Source organism: Peromyscus maniculatus, chromosome 22 (genome assembly GCF_049852395.1).
Source record: "Peromyscus maniculatus bairdii isolate BWxNUB_F1_BW_parent chromosome 22, HU_Pman_BW_mat_3.1, whole genome shotgun sequence".
NCBI classification, from domain to species: Eukaryota; Metazoa; Chordata; class Mammalia; order Rodentia; family Cricetidae; genus Peromyscus; species Peromyscus maniculatus.
Genome location: NC_134873.1, coordinates 7,654,174 through 7,674,051, shown reverse-complemented (window position 1 = coordinate 7,674,051; position 19,878 = coordinate 7,654,174). Strand labels below are relative to the sequence as shown.

The following is a 19,878-nucleotide window of genomic DNA, read 5'->3' as shown; positions in this document are numbered from 1 at the left end:
GCCGGCCGGGACATACAGGCCCAGTGGCAGCCAGCAAAGACATACAGGCCTGGCGGTGGCCCGTACATGTAGACAAGCCCGCAATAGAAGACACAATAGAGAAAATAGATTCGTCAGTCAAAGAAAACACTAAAGACAAAAAAGTCGTAACACAAAATGTGGGCGCCATGGGCCCTGGCCCCCGACTGGGAGTGGCTGCGGCCTTGCTTGCTTGACCTCGATCAGATGTCCTCCCTATTCAGATTCCCTGCTGGTATCCACCCTTCTGAATGCTTAAGGGAAGTTCCTTGTTTGTGTATCCTGCATTTTGGGCGTTAACAACTTAGATACAAGAATGTAGAACATTGAGTCTGGAATGTAGACCATTGGTAGCAAACTTCTGCCTTCCGGGGGTTCCTCCATTTGTGCTGTAAGCCTGTATGTATTTAAGGTTTCTTCCCTCTTTCAATAAACGGCATTCGACATTCAATCGTACGGATGACCCGCTGTCTCTTGTCTCTATTTTTTAATCCGCAGCCCTTCGCTCGGACATGGTGAACGGGTATTGGTAATGCGGGCGTTACCGCTACAAATGGAGGTTCCTACCGAGATCTGAGTAAGAAGGACCAGCTGACGGACACTCTTGGAATGCCGGCCGGCATTTTACAGGTGTGAGTGGATTGAAATGGGTGCAGGTAGCTCAGTCAGTTAATTGGACTGTTGAAGCAGGAAGGCACCAAAGTTAAGAAAGGGCAAGACAGCTAAAGATTTTAAATAAAAAGAAGGAAATCTTCCCAAAAGAGAAAAGGGAAGGAAAGGAAATTTCCCATTAAAAATGGGAGAAAAAGTTTTAATCAAGAAAAAAGTATTTTCCCGATAAAAAGGAGAAAAATTTTTAAAACTAGGCCTAAAGATTGGGGCCCTGTAAGAGGAAGGATGAAGGAAAGAGAGAAGGCTCTTCCTGTGGTAATGGAGGAAGAAAAGACTTTTTCCAACTGTAGAGTTTTCAGGATAGCTGAAACTCTGAGCTCTTTCTTCCTGCCAGTGCAGAGCAGCAGCATCTGAATTACAAAGAATCGGCAGGTAGGTCTCATTGCTGCTGGCTGAACAGCAAGCGAGCCCAGGGGTTAGAAGTTTTGCTGTCTGTTTGCTTAATTTTGGTTCAAATGTTTTTTATTTTTCCCTCAGAGTGGGAATAATTCAATATTTAGGATCCCTTTGTGGGAAATGTTTTTCTGTTTTCCCTTATAGTGGGAATAACTCGTTATTAGGCAGTCCCTTCATGGGAGTAGAAAATTTAAACGTGAGTTTGTGTGTGCAGGGTGCCCCAGCGGCTGTGGCGGACAAAGGCGTGCACGAGATAGCCCAAAGCAGCGGGTGGACAGGTACACGCCGGTGGGAGGCAGAGCCGTGATAGAGTGCGGCCCAGGTAGGCGCTGACAATAGAGCCTGAGCACTGGACAGAGTCAGCGAGCTGAGGCCGGGAAGGGACTAGGGCTAAAAGTTTAAACGGGCCTAACTTCTGGTGAAAAATGCTTTTGGTCAGGACATTGAATGCTAAGTCAATGCTGTTTAAATAAAGGATGTTCTGTTCTTTTGATTGTCTTGATAAATGTTTGGATCCTCATTATAGATAAACTAGAGGAACAAAATTCATAATTTTGAATATATATTAGATGTGCTCTTGTCTGTTGATCATTTCTGAAAATTTGGCTCTACAATTTAAGTTGCTTTCTAGAAATTCTTGGTTTAATTCTATAAAAATATAACACCTGAAATGAATTGGGTTATTAGCCTATTAAATAATGTTGCTAAGATAATCCATAAATAATAATCTCTTCCTGATAAAGAGGTTACAAAATTATTTTTCCATTAAATAAAATACAGGTAAATTGTTTGGTCCACATTGTTAATAATTGGCTATTTGTGCTAATGTGTTATTTGGGATCTATAAAAAAGAATCTTCTTTTTAAGATTTTATAAAAATACTAAAGAGTATTACCTAAAGTTTACCTCTTCAAATCCTATAGAGATTGTATTTAATGCTTTTATAATTGGCATATGTAAAAAGGACCATAAAAACAAAAGCTGGTGATAAAATTGCTCAATTATTATTGCTTTCATATTTTAAATCAAAATGGCGCTGATGTATATAGAACTGGAGGCTTTGGAAGCACAGGAGAAAAGGTGTTTTGACAAACAGTTATCAATGATAAACAGCCTAAATTAAAAATAAAATTATATGGGATTGAGATTAAAAGATTATTGGATTCTGGTGCTGGATATATCTATAATTTCACAGAAATCCTGAGATCCTAATTGGCCCCTTAAAAATTCTATCTCTAACCTACAAGGTATTGGCACAGCTGAGATGCCATTGCAGAACAGGGTACTTTTAAATTGGAAGGATGAGGAAGGTCATGCAGGAACTTTTCAACCCTTTGTGCTACCTGACATTCCAATGAACTTGTGGGGAATGGATGTGTTAGACGGTATGAGAACAGTGCTTACTACACAGCATGTACAACAGATGCTAAAGAGTCAGGGCTACTGCCCGGACAAAGGCTTAGGGAAAATGTTTCAAGGAGGCCCACAACCTGCGACAGACAAAAACTGTGTCACTAGGGGTCCTGGCGATACTAGAGGATTAGGGTCTTTTCCATAGAGGTCACTGCACAGCAGCCTTCAATAATACAACCTATAAAAATCACTTGGAAAAGTGATGACCCTGTATGGGTGGAGCAATGGCCCCTTGCTAAGGAAAAATTGGAGGCTGCGTATGCATTGGTTAAGGAGCAGTTAGATGCTGGACATATCATTCCTTCCACTTCACCTTGAAACTCACCTATATTTGTTATTAAAAAGAAATAAAAAAAAATAAAGGCTATTACAAAATCTTAGAGCTGTAATAAAACCATGCTTCTCATGGGAGTGCCAAAATGCATAAAAACTGATAATGGTCCCGCCTACAGTAGTACGGGATTTTCAAAATTCTGCCAAGATTTTTCTATTGTTAATAAGACTGGTATTCCTTATAATCCTCAAGGACAGGCTATAGTATAACGCTGCCATAATACCTTAAAAACTTATATTGCTAAAGTAAAAAGGGGGGAGTTAGGGGCTCATCTCTCCTCTCCACATTCTATTCTTTCCCTTATTTTATATATTTTAAATTTTTTATCAGTGGATTCTGCTGGAGTATCTGCTGCAGATAAGCACTGGAGGGCTCCTGTTGCAAATCATCCTCTGGTGCTATGGAAAGATCTTTCTACTGGCACTTGGAGGGGACCCGATCCGGTGTTGGTGTGGGCCCGGGGATCTGTTTGTGTCTTTCCACAGGACAATGAAGTTCCTCTCTGGGTTCCTGAACGCTGTGTGCGCCCTGTGGCTGCTGCTGAATCCCAACATGACAGAGACCTATTGGGCCTTTGTAAAAAACTCTACCCTTCTGATGCCGATGGGGATTGAGAGCCCAATACGGCCAGCCTTGGCAAACATTATTCTAAGCCTAGGAACTGTAGCCATGTGGTTGGATTCCTCAGAAGGTAATGTATGGTAACTTTTTTCAAAAAACATTGAGAATGTACCACACCTTGGAGATTAAGGATAACTCTGAAGGTCAATGAACTTCATTTGCTAACAGTAGCATGCCAGCTAAGCCTTTTTCGCATTTTGCAACCCCCCTCAAGCTGGTGTAGTACCTACTTTTCAGGAATGGCTCTGTGCAACATTTATTTGCCTCCTGAAATTCATCTAGCCTTTTTGAAGATACCTCAAAATTTGTGAGCCTGAAGGTAGCCATTATTGAGGCCATTAGTTCTGCTCCTTGTTTGCTGTTTTTGTTTTCTGTTTTCTTTATGTTTCTCAGTTGTTCTCTTGCAGACCTGCCAGCCTAAGTAGTGCTGGGATCAAGACAAATGGGCCTTGGTGGTTCGTGTTCCTGGAGCCGTGTCCATGCCAGTGGACTGTGGCAGCTAGACACAGATGATGCTCACACGCTCCAGAAGAGACTCTGACATCGCTGTTGCCGTTGTTGCTGTTATAGCAGTGGTGGTCACTGCTGCTATTGTTTCTGGGATTGCTATTTCATAATTGGTTACTACAGCTAGCACAATGGAGACCCTGGCAGCAAAAGTAGCTACCACAGTTAGTTAATCTTTCTTCTTATTGGGCATGATAAATTTAATGCCACTTTTATACATTATAATTGGCTTTGTAAGTTGTAAAAAATTATTAAAACTCAAGTTCCATTTGCTTATGGGATACCACCTTACAAGGACTCCTATTTACAGTAAGGCTCGTTTAAGAAGGGAATGGTTCAATTGCCTTTAGCCTCCTGGCTATAGGTGGGTTAGGACTTCTGTTAGTCTTTTCTGTGTCGCACAGATTGCAAGCCCAGTGCCACTTTGAGATCTTTGGCAGCAGTCACTCTACAGCTCACATGGTTGAGTCTGTATGATAATGAGTATTCAGAGACGGGTAATGCTTGGGGGGCTGCCATCAACCTAAGACAGAGCACTTGTGTGGCCTGGGCAGGTGTCTCTATGACGGGTAAGGTGGTCTGCTGGTCCCACGCAACCTAAGTCAGAAGCTCATTTAATAAAAAGGGGGGACCTGTGGGCGCCATGGGCCCTGGCCCCCGACTGGGAGTGGCTGCGGCCTTGCTTGCTTGACCTCGATCAGATGTCCTCCCTATTCAGATTCCCTGCCGGTATCCACCCTTCTGAATGCTTAAGGGAAGTTCCTTGTTTGTGTATCCTGCATTTTGGGCGTTAACAACTTAGATGCAAGAATGTAGAACATTGAGTCTGGAATGTAGACCATTGGTAGCGAACTTCTGCCCTCCGGGGGTTCCTCCATTTGTGCTGTAAGCCTGTATGTATTTAAGGTTTCTTCCCTCTTTCAATAAACGGCATTCGACATCCAATCGTACGGATGACCCACTGTCTCTTGTCTCTATTTTTTAATCCGCAGCCCTTTGCTCGGACATGGTGAACGGTTATCGGTAATGCGGGCGTTACTGCTACAACAAAACATCCAGCAAATTTGGGACACCATGAAAAGACCAAACCTAAGAATAATAGGGATAGAAGAAGGAGAAGAATACAAACTCAAAGGCATAGAAAATATATTCAACAAAATCATAGAAGAAAGCTTTCCTAACCTAAAGAAAGAAATACCTATGAAGATACAAGAAGCTTACAGAACATCGAATAGGCTGGATCCAAAGAAAAAGTCCCCTCCCCACATAATAATCAAAACATTAAACACACAGAACAAAGAAAAAATATTAAGAGCCTCAAAGTAAAAACACCAAGTAACATATAAAGGCAAACCCATCAGAATAACACCAGACTTAGCAATGGAGACTATGAAAGCTAGAAGATTATGGACAAATCTTATGCAGACACTAAGAGACCATGGATGCCAACCCAGACTATTATACCCAGCAAAACTCTCAATTACCACAGGCGGAGTAAACAAAAAATTCCAGGATAAAACCGGATTTAATCAATACCTGTCCACAAACCCAGCCCTACAGAAAGCACTAGAAGGGAAAATCCAACCCAAAGAAGCTAAACACATCCATGAAAAATCAAGCAATAGATAATCCCACAACAACATCCACCAAAGAAGGAAAACACAACACAACCACAAAAAATAACATGAATTAAACAATCACTGGTCATTAATATCCATCAATATCAATGGTCTCAACTCACCTATAAAAAGACACAAGCTAACAGAATGGATAAGAAAACAGGACCCATCCATCTGCTGCATACAACAAACACAACTTAACTTAAAAGACAGACACTACCTTGTTGCCGGAGGGCTTCTCTCCAGGTTCCCCAAGCCCCACAGTCCCACAATCCACATATAAAATAATCACTCAGACGCTTATATCACTTATAAACTGTATGGCCGTGGCAGGCTTCTTGCTAACTGTTCTTTTATCTTAAATTAACCCATTTTTATAAATCTATACCTTGCCACGTGGCTGGTGGCTTCCCAGCGTCTTCACATGCTGCTTCTCCTGGCGGTGGCTGCAGTGTCTCTCCTCCTTCTTCCTGTTTCCCTAATTCTCCTCTCTCTTTGTCCCGCCTATACTTCCTGTCTGGTCACTGGATCAGAGTTTTATTTATATAGAGTGATATCCACAGCACTTCCCCTTTCTTCTTTTTTTTTTTAAAGGGAAGGTTTTAACTTTAACATGGTAAAATTACATATAACAAAACAATTACCGAGCAAGAATTATAGTTACAATATTAAAGAAGATGTCTTATCTATCTTATATTTGTGAGTTTAAGGTTTTATAGCTAACTTATCTTTTATCATAACTGAGGAAATTATAACTATCTAGTTTTCAACCACATCAAAGACCTGAGAAGGAACATAATGGTACCTGAGAAATGGTAGATGGATGCAAGCAACTTTCGGGAATCTTGCAAGAGTCGACCAAGACAGCTGGCAGCCTGGACAGTCACCTAATGTTTCTCAGCATTGTTGGTGCATTCAAATTGGCTATAGGCCTAGAGTATCTGACAGACCATTTTCAGAAGCAGGAATTCTGAGAGACCATCTTACCCTGTCTTGGCAGAGTACAGTGGTCGCTTTCCTTGTGTCCCACTTGTCCAGAAAGGACAGCATTGCATTTGTACTGTCAGCCATCAAGGCAAGGGCAGTTCTCTGCCCAGTAGGCCATTTTGTGCCAAAAGACAAACTTCCAAATGGAAATGTCTTAGAAGCCCAACATTCTCTCGGAATCAATTGGTGCAGCCAGGAGCAATTGTGTCTCACGTCAACAGAATTTTAAGTTATTTAAATGCCATATTCTCTAGGTCTATGAAGTGTTTGAAGATTACCTATCTATCTGAAATATCTCTATGTATACCTAGAAGACTTAACTAACATGGCTACAAATATGATTATCATAGATGACTAATTATTAATCTATTTTAATTATCCATTACAATTTTAAATGAGTTACATAATACCTCAAACAAGAATAGAAATATATATATACAGTATAACAAAATTAATTCAAGTTTGTATCAATAAACTAAAATTTATACCAATGTAAAACATTTTAAACATAAACTAAAATCTATACCAATGTAAAACATTTTAAACAAGTTGTTCTTTAAAAGTAGGTTCATTAATCTACCCTTTTATCTTATCATCTCTATATATCTATATCATATCCCCTTTTCTTTTTTAGAAAGAGACCACATTTATAATCAACCTGTTTTAAATAAAAATATTGGTTTTTCTCTGTCCCACACCAGAGGGCTCTTCTGATTTGGGACACAAGAATCTCTTAACCATTTTTTTAAAGCAATATGTCTGGGTTTAGAGGGGGAGTGAGCCAATTCCACCTCTAAAGCCAGCTTGGTATATTTGGGAATTTGGGCGTAGCATCTCTTACTACTTCCTGCTGGAGGGGGGCGCTGTATCTTATGGGGACGCAAAAGAAAATTTTAGGCCTATGGGGTAGTCCTTGAGGCTGTATTGTGGGAGCCAGTTGCCTTGAAACCGTTCTGAATGTTGGATCATCTGGGCCATGGTGTCATCGGATATCTTTCAGGGGGTCTTGGCTGGTCAAACCTGATGTATCTTAATATGGAACAAATCCATAGCCTCTGGCTTTCTGTGGAAACAAAAGCAGAACCTCTTTTCCAAAGCAACATATCCTTAAATCCAAATTTTGAAGTCAAGTTACCTTTAAAATATACATATTGGTTTAATTCAACATCTTTTTTGATCAAATGTTTTTTTGCAGTTAAAAATCCCAAAGACAACACAATCCAGATTGTCTGTGTAATATTCATCTTTACGTGGCTTTTTACATTAATTTTTTTGTCTCTTTCAAGCCTACGTATATTTTACACACATTGTAAACAATGTTATCTGAATCAGTCTTTTTGTGAGCCTATTGCTTTAAACTGCATCCTTCTAAGCCTGAAACAGCGCTGTGGCTGCTGGCTCCGCCCACTTCAGCTTCCCAACATGGCAGTGGTACGTTTTCCGCCAGCTCTGGGAGTCATCAAGTCTCAGAAATAGTGGGTCTAAGCTTTTATCAAAGCAGCATGTAGCCCAGACCTTTTTTTTTTTTTTTTTTTTAAAAAAAAATACTAGTAAAGACTAAATCTACTACACAGCATAATGTGCCTCTGGCATCTTAGACCCCTCATTCCCGCCATACTGCCGGTGAAACGCACACGCCAGGAACCCGCCAGTGTTCAAACCCGCGTTTTGCGGCATCTAGCTGCTCATATGAGACAAGAAGCAGGAACCTGGTTTTGGCTCTGTTTAGAATTGGTTATTAAATATTCTCAGGTTTAAGGTGGAAACTCGAGCCGTTGGGCGCCATTTGTTGCCGGAGGGCTTCTCTCCAGGTTCCCCAAGCCCCACAGTCCCACAATCCACATATAAAATAATCACTCAGACGCTTATATCACTTATAAACTGTATGGCCGTGGCAGGCTTCTTGCTAACTGTTCTTTTATCTTAAATTAACCCATTTTTATAAATCTATACCTTGCCACGTGGCTGGTGGCTTCCCAGCGTCTTCACATGCTGCTTCTCCTGGCGGTGGCTGCAGTGTCTCTCCTCCTTCTTCCTGTTTCCCTAATTCTCCTCTCTCTTTGTCCCGCCTATACTTCCTGCCTGGTCACTGGCCATCAGAGTTTTATTTATATAGAGTGATATACACAGCACTACCTCCAAGTAAAGGGCTGGGAAAAGGCTTTCCAAGCAAATGGACCTAAGAAACAAGATGGTGTAGCTATCCTAATATCTAATAAAATAGACTTCAAACTAAAATCAATCAAAAGAGATCAGGATGGACATTACATATTTATCATGGGAAAAATCTACCAAGATGAAGTCTCAATTCTAAACATTTATGCTCCAAATACAAAAGCACCCACATTCATAAAAGAAACACTACTAAAGTTTAAAATGTACATCAAACCCACACATTAGTAGTGGGAGATTTTAACACACCACTCTCACCAAAAGATAGATCTACCAGACTGAAACTTAACAAAGAAATAAAGGACCTAACAGATGTTATGACTCAAATGGACCTAACAGATATCTACAGAATATTCCATCCTAACACAAAAGAATATACCTTCTTCTCAGCACCCCATGGAACCTTCTCAAAAATTGACCACATGCTTGGACACAAAACAGATCTCAACAGATACAAAAAAATTGGAATAACCTCCTGTATCTTATCAGACCACCATGCCTTAAAGTTAGACCTCAACAACAACAAAAATTATAGAACACCCACAAACTCATGGAAACTGAATAATGCCCACCTGAAACATCAATGGGTCAAGGAAGAAATAAAGACAGAAATTAAAGAGTTCCTAGAATTCAATGAAAATGAAAGTACAACATATCCAAACTTATGGGACACTATGAAAGCAGTGCTAAGAGGAAAATTCATAGCTCTAAATGCACACATAAAGAAGATGGAGCAATCCCATACCAATGAATTAACAGCACAACTGAAAGCTCTAGAACAAAAAGAAACAAACTCACCCAGGAGAAATAGACACCAGGAAATAATCAAATTGAGGGCTGAAATCAACGAAATAGAAAACAAGAGAACAATACAAAAAAAAAATCAATGAAACAAAGACTTGGTTCTTTGAAAAAATCAATAAGATAGACAAACCCCTAGCCAAATTAACCAAAAGCCAAGGAGAGCGCACCCAAATTCACAAAATCAGAAATGAAAAGGGAGACATAACAACAGACAATGAGGAAATCCAGAGAATCATCAGATCATACTTCAATAACCTGTACTCCACAAAAATGGAAAAACAGGAAGAAATGGACAATTTTCTGGATAAATACCACATACCAAAATTAAATCAAGACCAGATAAACCATTTAAATAGACCAATAACACCTAAAGAAATAGAAACAGTCATCAAAAGTCTCCCAACCAAAAAAAGGCCAGGACCAGATGGTTTCAGTGCAGAATTCTACCAGACTTTCAAAGAAGAACTAATACCAATCCTCTTCAAAGTGTTCCACACAATAGAAACAGAAGGAACATTACCAAACTCTTTTTATGAGGCTACAATTACCCTGATACCCAAATCACACAAAGATGCAACAAAGAAAGAGAACTACAGACCAATCTCCCTCATGAACATTGATGCAAAAATACTCAACAAAATATTGGCAAACCAAATCCAAGAATACATCAAAACAATCATCCATCATGACCAAGTAGGATTCATCCAAGGGATGCAAGGATGGTTCAACATATGAAAATCAATCAATGTAATACACCATATAAACAAACTGAAAGAAAAAACCACATGATCATCTCCTTAGATGCTGAAAAAGCCTTTGACAAAATCCAACACCCCTTCATGATAAAGGTCTTAGAAATATCAGGAATACAAGGAACATTTCTAAACATAATAAAAGCAATTTATAGCAAGCCAACAGCAAACATCAAATTAAATGGAGAGAAACTCAAAGCGATACCACTAAATTCAGGAACAAGACAACGCTGTCCACTCTCCCCATATTTATTCAATATAGTACTAGAAGTTCTAGCTAGAGCAGTAAGATAACAAAAGGAGATCAAGGGGATACAAATTGGCAAGGAAGAAGTCAAACTTTCACTATTTGCAGATGATATGATAGTATACATAAGTGACCCCAAAAACTCTATCATGGAACTCCTACAGCTGATAAATTCCTTCAGTAAAGTGGCAGGATACAAGATCAACTCAAAAAATTCAGTAGCCCTCCTATACACAAATGATAAAAGGGCTGAGAAAGAAGTCAGAGAAACATCACCCTTTACAATAGCCACAAATAATATAAAATACCTTGGAATAACACTAACTAAAGAAGTGAAGGACCTTTTTGATAAGAACTTTAAATCTCTAAAGAAAGAAATTGAAGAAGATATCAGAAAATGGAAGGATCTCCCATGCTCATGGATAGGTAGGATTAACATAGTAAAAATGGCAATCTTACCAAAAGCAATCTACAGATACAATACAATCCCCATCAAAATCCCAACACAATTCTTCAAAGACTTGGAAAGAAAAATACTCAACTTCATATGGAGAAACAAAAGACCCAGGATAGCTAAAAGAATCCTATATGATAAAGCAACCTTAGTAGGCATCACCATCCCTGACCTCAAACTCTACTATAAAGTTATAGTAATAAAAACAGCTTGGTACTGGTATAAAAACCGACATACGGACCAATGGAATCGAATTGAAGGCCCTGACATTAATCCATGCATATATGAACACCTGGTTTTTGACAAAGGAGCCAAAACTATACAATGGAAAAAAGAAAGTATCTTCAACAAATGGTACTGGCATAACTGGATCTCAATATGAAAAGATTACAAATAGATCCATGTCTGTCACCATGCACAAAACTCAAGTCCAAGTGGATCAAAGACCTGAACATAAATCCAGTTACACTAAACTTAATAGAAAAGAAAGTAGGAAGCACACTTGAACGCATTGGCACTGGAGACCATTTCCTAAATAAAACACCAACAGCACAGACCCTGAGCACAACAATTAATAAATGGGACCTCACGAAATTGAGAAGCTTTTGCAGGGCAAAAGACACAGTCAATAAGACAAAAAGACAGCCAACAGAATGGAAAAAGATCTTCACCAACCCCACATCTGACAGAGGATTGATCTCCACAGTATATAAAGAACTCAAGAAACTAGACATCAAAATACTGAATATTCCAATTTAAAAAATGAGCTAAAGAGCTAAACAGAGAATTCACAAAACAAGAATCACAAATGGCTGAAAGACATTTAAAGAAATGCTCAACACCCTTAATCATCAGAGAAATCCAAATCAAAACGACTCTGAGATACCTTACACCTGTCAGAATGGTTACGATCAAACACATCAATGACAGTAAATGTTGGAGAGAATGTGGAGCAAAGGGAACACTCCTCCACTGTTGGTGGGAATGTAAACTTAGATACATGCTCAGCTATGTTCACAGCAGCACTATTTGTAATAGGCAGAACCTCGAAACAACCTAGATGCCCGTCAATGGAAGAATGGATGAAAAAAATGTGGTACATATACACAATGGAGTATTACTTAGCAGAGAAAAACAATGAAAGCATGAAATTTGCAGGCAAACGGATGGAACTAAAAAAAATCATCCTGAATGAGGTAACCCAAACCCAGAAAGACAGTCATGGTATGTACTCACTCATAAGTGGATTCTAGATATAAAATAAAGAGCAATCAGAACACACACACACACACACACACACACAAAAAAAAAAAAAAAATTGGCGCAAGCCTTTAATCCCAGCACTCGGGAGGCAGAGCCAGGCAGATATCTGTGAGTTCGAGGCCAGCCTGGGCTACCAAGTGAGCTCCAGGAAAGGCGCAAAGCTACACAGAGAAACCCTGTCTCGAAAAAACCAAAAAAAAAAAACAAAAAAAAAAAAAAAAAAACCAAAAAAAAAACTCCACAAAGACTGGATCTCAAAATTCCAGCCCCTAGAGCAACTTATCTGGTTCAGTAACCCCTTGTTTTCCTGGCTTCAGGAACCCCTTATCCGTCATCTAATTGTGCTATATTTTATTTGATGCTTGCCCTTTGCCTTATTCAGTTCCTCCAGCAGCAGAACACCGCTATGGCGAAAACCACCACCAATCAGGTTCATTACCAAGCCCCAGACCCATCCAATGAAGACAACAGGCTCTTCAAGGCTTAGGATGACACTTCTCCATTATAAAATAAAACAGAGGGAGATGTTGGGAGGCCCCACTGGTCAGAAGTTGCAGTCTACCATAGCTTAGCAGCTCTCCTCGGGCTCAAAACAATATGGAGGACTCTCTAACCCCCAGTGGGAGCTTCCTGCTCTCTACCTAGCCTTATCTGAAGGATGCCTCTAGGCCTGGATGCCTGACTTATCGCAAGAATGACACTTGACATAGTTCCCTGCAAATGCTCTTCCCCTGCTGCCCAGCTGGTAATTAAGTAGCAGGCTCTAGCTATTTTCATGGGGCTGTGCTGCTACTAACCCAGCTATGTGGTAGGAGTGTGCCACCTAATGCAAATTAGATTTGCCCCAGATACCACCCCAATCCTATATATCTCCTGTACTCTGGAATAAAGTTGAGGTAACTCAATGAAAAAAAAAAAAAAAAAAAAAGAGGTCTGGGACCTCTTCCAACCTGAAGACTGCCTACTGAGTTACTGCAGTGCCAGGTGACTCCACCTTGTTTCAAGGTAGAGACAGTCATTGCCCTTGGAATTCCCCTGTGTGACACAGACTTCACCACAGAGTCCACCCCACACACAGCTCCCAGATGCGATTTGTGTACCTGCCCTCACAACCACATCCCCAGCAAATGGCTTGTGAATAAGTATTTGCTAAGTCCAATTTCTGTCCCCAGAACCTCTGGGGTTGTCTCCTCCAAATTGGGGCTGCAAGAATACTGCCCCCATTCCTCTCTCTTCCCTGTTACTCTGCATCTTGTTCCCAGTGTACAGTGTGGCCACACTGTGATTCTAATGCTCCCATTCCTCTCCCTCCCCAGCTCTGTTTGTCTCTCTGCCTCTCTCCTTCCTGAAATATGATCTGGTCACACTGGGATTCTCCCTGAAATACATCCATTCTCTCTGTTCCTGTCTGCTCTCACACCCTGAATTACTGCATAAATGTCTCCAGCCTGTTTGTTTCCTCACTCCCTCTTTCCCTCCCACCAGAGATGCTGCCACCACCACCACACTACCACTACTACCACCACTAACCTCCACCACCTCCACCACCACGCTGCAGCCCAGGGGTTTCCCTGTTCCCATACTCCCCACTGCTAAAATTCTGCCTGCCCACTCCACCCTTAAACCTGTTCTCCTTCAGTACAACACTCTGCTACACCTTCTTCCCTCCTAAAAATCTCTTTTTTCAAAATTCTCAACTTGCTGCTCTGACTTACTCAACTGGGCAGCATGTGCTGCTACTCTGTTTTTCAGTTTCCCTCTGCAGTGCCTTCTTTGGGATCCGGGTCTCAGGCTGCCCGAACTGCTAGGATCCTTATTTTAAAAAAATTGTTTTTGTTAATGATGCTGTTTACTTTTTTTTTTTTTGGTTTTTCCAGACAGGGTTTCTCTGTGTAGCTTTGCGCCTTTCCTGGAACTCGCTTTGGAGACCAGGCTGGCCTCGAACTCACGGAGATCCACCTGCCCCTGCCTCCCAAGTGCTGGGATTAAAGGCGTGCGCCACCCCCGCCTGGCTGTGCTGTTTACTTTTTATGGGTGGTGGAATTGTGTGAATGGTGTGGCCACACATATGTGTTTCTGATTAGTTTTGAATGCCTGTGTTTACGTGTCCTGAATGTGTCTTGCTAATTGGGTATGTTTTAAAATCTGTAAGGCTTGTGATTCCAGATGGAAACTGTTCTGGAGAACATCGCCAGTCACCATTTTGATTGAGGTTAAAGAAATACTTCACCACCATCTTTAATAAGGGTAACCACTTGGATTGGCCCCATCAAGGAGACATTAGGTCTCCAATAATTTGGTTTAGGATATATTTCTGTTTGATAATTTCTGTCCTGTCCTAAAAAAAAGGTTTATTAAACAGGATTTAAAACAATGATATCTTAGGATCACCAATGAAAACTACAGACTGAATCTTCTGGCTTTTACTAACATTGGTAAACTGTAACTAATTGGGTAAACTGTATGTTTAGACTTAACCAACATATGCCCTCAAAGTTAAACCTAAACAACATTTGTCTAATTTAGATATACCTATCAGATTTTCCCCCATTCTCGAACATGCTCAGAAAACTGAGAATATAGCATTTAATATAAAAGCTTTTTAGGAGAGACAGGCCAACGCCTGGAAGCATACTGTATCTTCTCTAAGAAGATGGACGGCCACAGAAGAACTTCCACCTGGAGGCTTGCCTCGAAAGTAACAAAGGCAGCCACACAGTGAAAAGCTGCTTTACACCATTAACTGCTGCTGAGATCATGTCCAGACTGTGAATAAGTGGAGCAATGGGGTAACAATTGTGCCACTCTGCCAAGTCAGGTAGGCCTATCTCCCCAAATTTCTACTCCACAAAGAATCTGTCAGATCCTCTGAGCTTGGCATCTGAACAAGTGCTACCTCTGGGACTTGTGCCCCAGTGACCATAGAGAGACTTGGGACTGCCTGGGTAACTGGAAAGCTGGCTCATTCCTGCTCATTTACTTATCCTTCTCAGATCTGATGGTGTTTGATGACCAGGGTACCAAGAGATTTGCCAGTTTAACACCATAACCAACCCCAAACCTAAAAGCAACTTAGTAGCTCATTAGTATGTTTCCTGGTAAAAATACATCCAGGTGTACCTCATTCACAGACTCCATGGTACAGGATAAACTGGTTTCAGATATAACTTCAGAGGTTCAAAGTGTTAGCTTTGATATATGCAGTTTTGACAAACTGATAAAGCATTGATTACAATCAGTTTTCAGGGGTCCTTAAATTTCTGTGGTTTTTACTGGTCCAGCTTTTAGAGCTAGGTTAGCATTAGAGAGGATAGAGAACCCTGCAGACATGTTCAACTCCCTCCTCCACTCACACAACCTCCTTTTTCAGTGAATTTAGACTTAAAAATATTCATGCCTTTTAACCTAAATCCATAGCTTTTTATTTATTATGACACCAGTATGTAAATCTGTTCCAGTAATTTTATAGACACCTGCAGCTTCCTGAAAAAAGGGCTTGGCTACTTTGTAAAGAAGTCTGGCCTGATGGAAAATAATAACAGTTTCTAGAGCCTATTTTTGACCCCACCCATTTTGGAGCATATTCTGTAGGTTCACTCCTCCTGCCTGGGCCAAGGCCAAACCCCCAGGGATCCTACAGATACACCCGCTCCTGCAACAGCTCTGAGGATGCCAACCAACAACCAAGGATGCCAACTGGACAAATACTAACAGGTGGATTTCACCCACATGCCTGCTCATAAAAAGGCTCCATATCTCTTAACTCTTATTGACACATTTACAGGATGGATGCTCTCCCAACCTCCAGAAAAACAGCAGATACATGGCTCCAGTACTCCTGGAATACATCATCCCTAGATTTAACATGCCATCTCCCCAAGAGCCTGGGACTTCACTGCTGGTACCACCTCTACAGGCACATTGGGCACCTACCCAGCAACTCAAACCTTGTTTTCCAAGATGTCCCAATTAAGGGCATATCTGCCCAGATGCCTCACTCATTCACCCTTGACTCTTTTATACAACCAAGACACTTCTCAATTCCATCATTCTTCCTACTACCAATGGCTATCCCTGTTCATAAGGCCAGTGATAAAAAGCTATTCTTTTTTTCTCCTAGCAACCCGCATTCTCCACCTCCTCAAGGACAGATGCCTGAGGCCTCCTGGATGGCAGCTATCCAAATGCATCACCACCCTTACCCCTGCTGAGCATGGGTCCACCTGACTTGAACCTTCCCCCTCCCCACATGGTCCCATGCTAGCAGGAAGTAGACAGACCGGAACCTGCTCCCATATATGCCCAAAATAAATTGGGATGTTTACAATTTGCACCTGATGTGGCCTCATTGCAGAAAGCCCACCATTAATGGCTCCTCCCCCAGAGATGTCTGGGACTATGCCCATCCTTACTGGCTATTTAAAATCTGGCCCATAGAGCTGCCATGGGTGCTCTGCTCTCTGTCTCCTGACATCCTAAGAGCCCCTGGAGTCTCTGCTTTGCTGTGCTCTGTTTATTAAATCTGGATTTATTAATTTGGTTTGATTTGACTTATTGTATCAGTCATGCAGCGAACCACCAACCAGGAATCCAGTACTTATCGGAGACATACATATATATCACCTTGCACATGAAAATTACCTGCCATGTCTTGTAGAATTTGGATAATGTTCTTCAATATTGTGGTCTTCCCATTTGTACCCTAAAATACAGCATCAGAAAATGTGATATATTACTGGAAATTACGAACAATTGAAATTACTGTCTTTCATGAACTTTTGAACAATGCCTGATTTATTCACCATTATTTTCTTCTTTAACATTCAAAATTATAGGAGAGCACCAATCTCCAAGAAAGGCTTCTTAAGTTAAAAACTGACAGAAAGCTCACATTCTTACCTACAATAGTGAGGTTCCAGTAGGTTTCCAGCATCACATCTTTGTAGAGACTCTTCTGGGAAGGATCCAGTAAAGCCCACTCTTCATGAGTGAAGTTCACATGCACATCCTCATAGGTCACTGCATCCTAAAGTAACCCATATATGTATATAATAGAAATGGTGAGATTGACTGCATTGCAAATGTACACTTCATTGAGAATATATTTACATAATTCCATGTGCTTGATACATTCTCTGACATGGGTCAGTCAATAGCAAATGCAGTCACCAACTCATTTTGAAAGAAAACATCAAGAGAGAATGACACCTTCCATTCCACTGTCCACAGAATAGATTACGGCACAGCAGGAGAAATGCCTAGGAATATATACAGAGAGACATGCAAACAGAGTAACACTATCTAGTATACATCAGCAGAACTTTATCAAAATTATTGACTTCAAGAAAGGATGGGTAATAAGGGTGGGTGGTGCACAACTCTAATCCCAACCCTCGGGAGTCAGAGACAGGTGAAATTTGTGATTTCTGAGCCTGCCTGGTCCATGTAGAGATTGCAAGGAGAGCCAAAGGTACATAGTGAGACCCTGTCTCTAACAAAAAACAAACAAACAAAACAAAAAAACAAAAACAAAAAACAAAAAACAGAAAGCACTCAGGCCTCACTGAAAATTTCTCACCAGAAGTTAAACATTCACACCAGTTCTATATTTGTCTACTGAACTGTAAGGCTAATAATTCCCAGGAAGCAATGCATTTTTATTCAGTTGCTGTCTGACAGATCAATGAGTTCTCAAGAACATTAGTAAAGTAAATGCTGATCCTAAAACAGTAAAACAAACACCAAAAGGGTGGTAGTATATACAGATGGGTCAACAGATAAGACTACACATTTGAAAACAATATAAAAGTGTAAAAATATACACAAATTCTTTCCTCTGTTTCCTACCTGCATGGGGCCTACCTGCATAGACACAAGGAACATCTCCACCCACATACATGCAAACCTAATTAAAAGAGTCTTTTTAAGGAAAGGGTGTAACCACACATTTTTAATCATGGAGACTAGGGGACCCCACTGGGAACTGTGCCTAATGCAAGATGGGCTTCCTTAGCAGGGGGCAGGTCTAACCTTGAGTAGAAAGCAACCATGTGTCTATCATGTCACTATTATATTATGACAATGCAGAATTGGAGTTACAGATACAGCAAAAGTTCAATTAAAGTCTAACAATTTATGCTACAAAGTAAATTGCATGAGAAACAAAAATAACATGAGAAAATGTCATCAGGAATGAAAAATTGAACAACACACGACTGAATAAATAGTACATAAATACTGTGACACCATCTGACTTCTAACATTGATTGAAATTGCAATAAAGACAGCAATGAACTGGGTGGTGGTGGGGGCACACACCTTTAAACGAAGCACTTGGTTTTTGAGGCCAGCCTGGTCTACAGAGTGAGTTCCAGGGCAGCCTGGGCTACATAGAGAAAACTAATGTGGGGCTGGGAGACTGTACTGTGTGGGAAAGAATAAAGAGATCAACAGAACATGAAAGCAAACTTAGAAATAAAAACACAATAAATATACATTCAATTTTACCACATGAGGCCAGAAATCACAGTAAGTCCGGCCTTAATGACACAGGTAAATGAACCACCCTGGCATCCTCATGCAGATGTGTTAATGACACAGACTTTACGCCTGCACAGAATTAACTGCAGATGGATCTACACCTGAATGTTCAATGCCAAGTGCAGAACTTCTAGAAGACAGCAGAGTGACCAGAGCTCTGCAAGTTAGCAAATCTGCCTTCCCTGGCCACAGTTTTTACTGAAAGAAATGAAAAAACGATCACCATGCTTTTCATGGTGTCTAGGGTATTTCCTCACAAAGGCTCACTCTCCCCCATGCTCTGAGAGGCGCAAACCCCAGCGATAAATCACTCAGAGGTCCTGCTTCTGCCTGGGAGTTGCAGAGACCTCAGGGGACCAAAGGGAATCACTCCACACACCGCATCCTGACGCCATGTCCACAGCCCCGGGGCGGGGGACCCCACTCCGGCTCCCGCGGCTTCTCCTCACATGGGACGGTGGCCCCTCACTCACCATGGCGGATTCCATGCTCACCCGCTCTCCTCCTGGCTCCCAGCAGGCAGTCACAGCCCAGCACACAGAACAGGAGATCCACCTTTAACCACCGAGCCACAGACTGAGCTGCCTGTTGGACCGGAAGTGCCCGCCCCATTCTGATTGGCAGTCCATCTGGAGGTCCTGATTGGCTACTGAGGCCTGAGTGATCTAAACAGCTCCCTTAGGGGCAGTGCTGTGAAGTGAGGGAGCCCAATGATTGGTAGTCCTGGCTTTCACCCCAGGCACAGATCTGCCCCAGATCTGCAGAGATTGACATTCATGCAGAACTTGGGGCTGGACTGCAAAGTCTTCCCTGAAGTATTCCTGCACTCAGGAGAACTCTTTTCTGGGGAATTAGGTTTTGCTATGAACTGAGAAAGGACAAAGAAAATCTGCCACTTTCTGGACTAGCAATACCTCAGGCGTGCTGTAGAAAACGTGCTATGATTTTCATTTTTGTAAAAAAATATTATGATTAAAAAAAAACCTATATACTAATATGCACTCTCTTAAATTGTTGTTATTCTGCAGAAAAGGCCCATCAATATAAATACAGGATTTAGAGAAGTAAACCCTACAGGA

The 19,878-nt window shown here is 41.1% G+C and overlaps 1 protein-coding gene across 1 annotated transcript in view; it reads right to left on the bottom strand.

Annotated features, from left to right (window-relative positions):
* The window catches only part of LOC143270300 (uncharacterized), a 29,369-nt gene extending 9,955 nt beyond the window's left edge, over positions 1–19,414 (bottom strand). The window contains exons 1-3 of the mRNA XM_076559714.1: positions 19,273–19,414; positions 17,159–17,285; positions 16,901–16,961 (exon numbers count right to left, since the gene is read on the bottom strand). Of these exons, the coding sequence (XP_076415829.1) occupies positions 16,901–16,961; positions 17,159–17,285; positions 19,273–19,287 (203 nt within the window). The 5' untranslated portion in view covers positions 19,288–19,414. The remainder of the gene's footprint in view (positions 1–16,900; positions 16,962–17,158; positions 17,286–19,272) is intronic.
* Between the last annotated feature and the right edge of the window lie 464 nt (positions 19,415–19,878).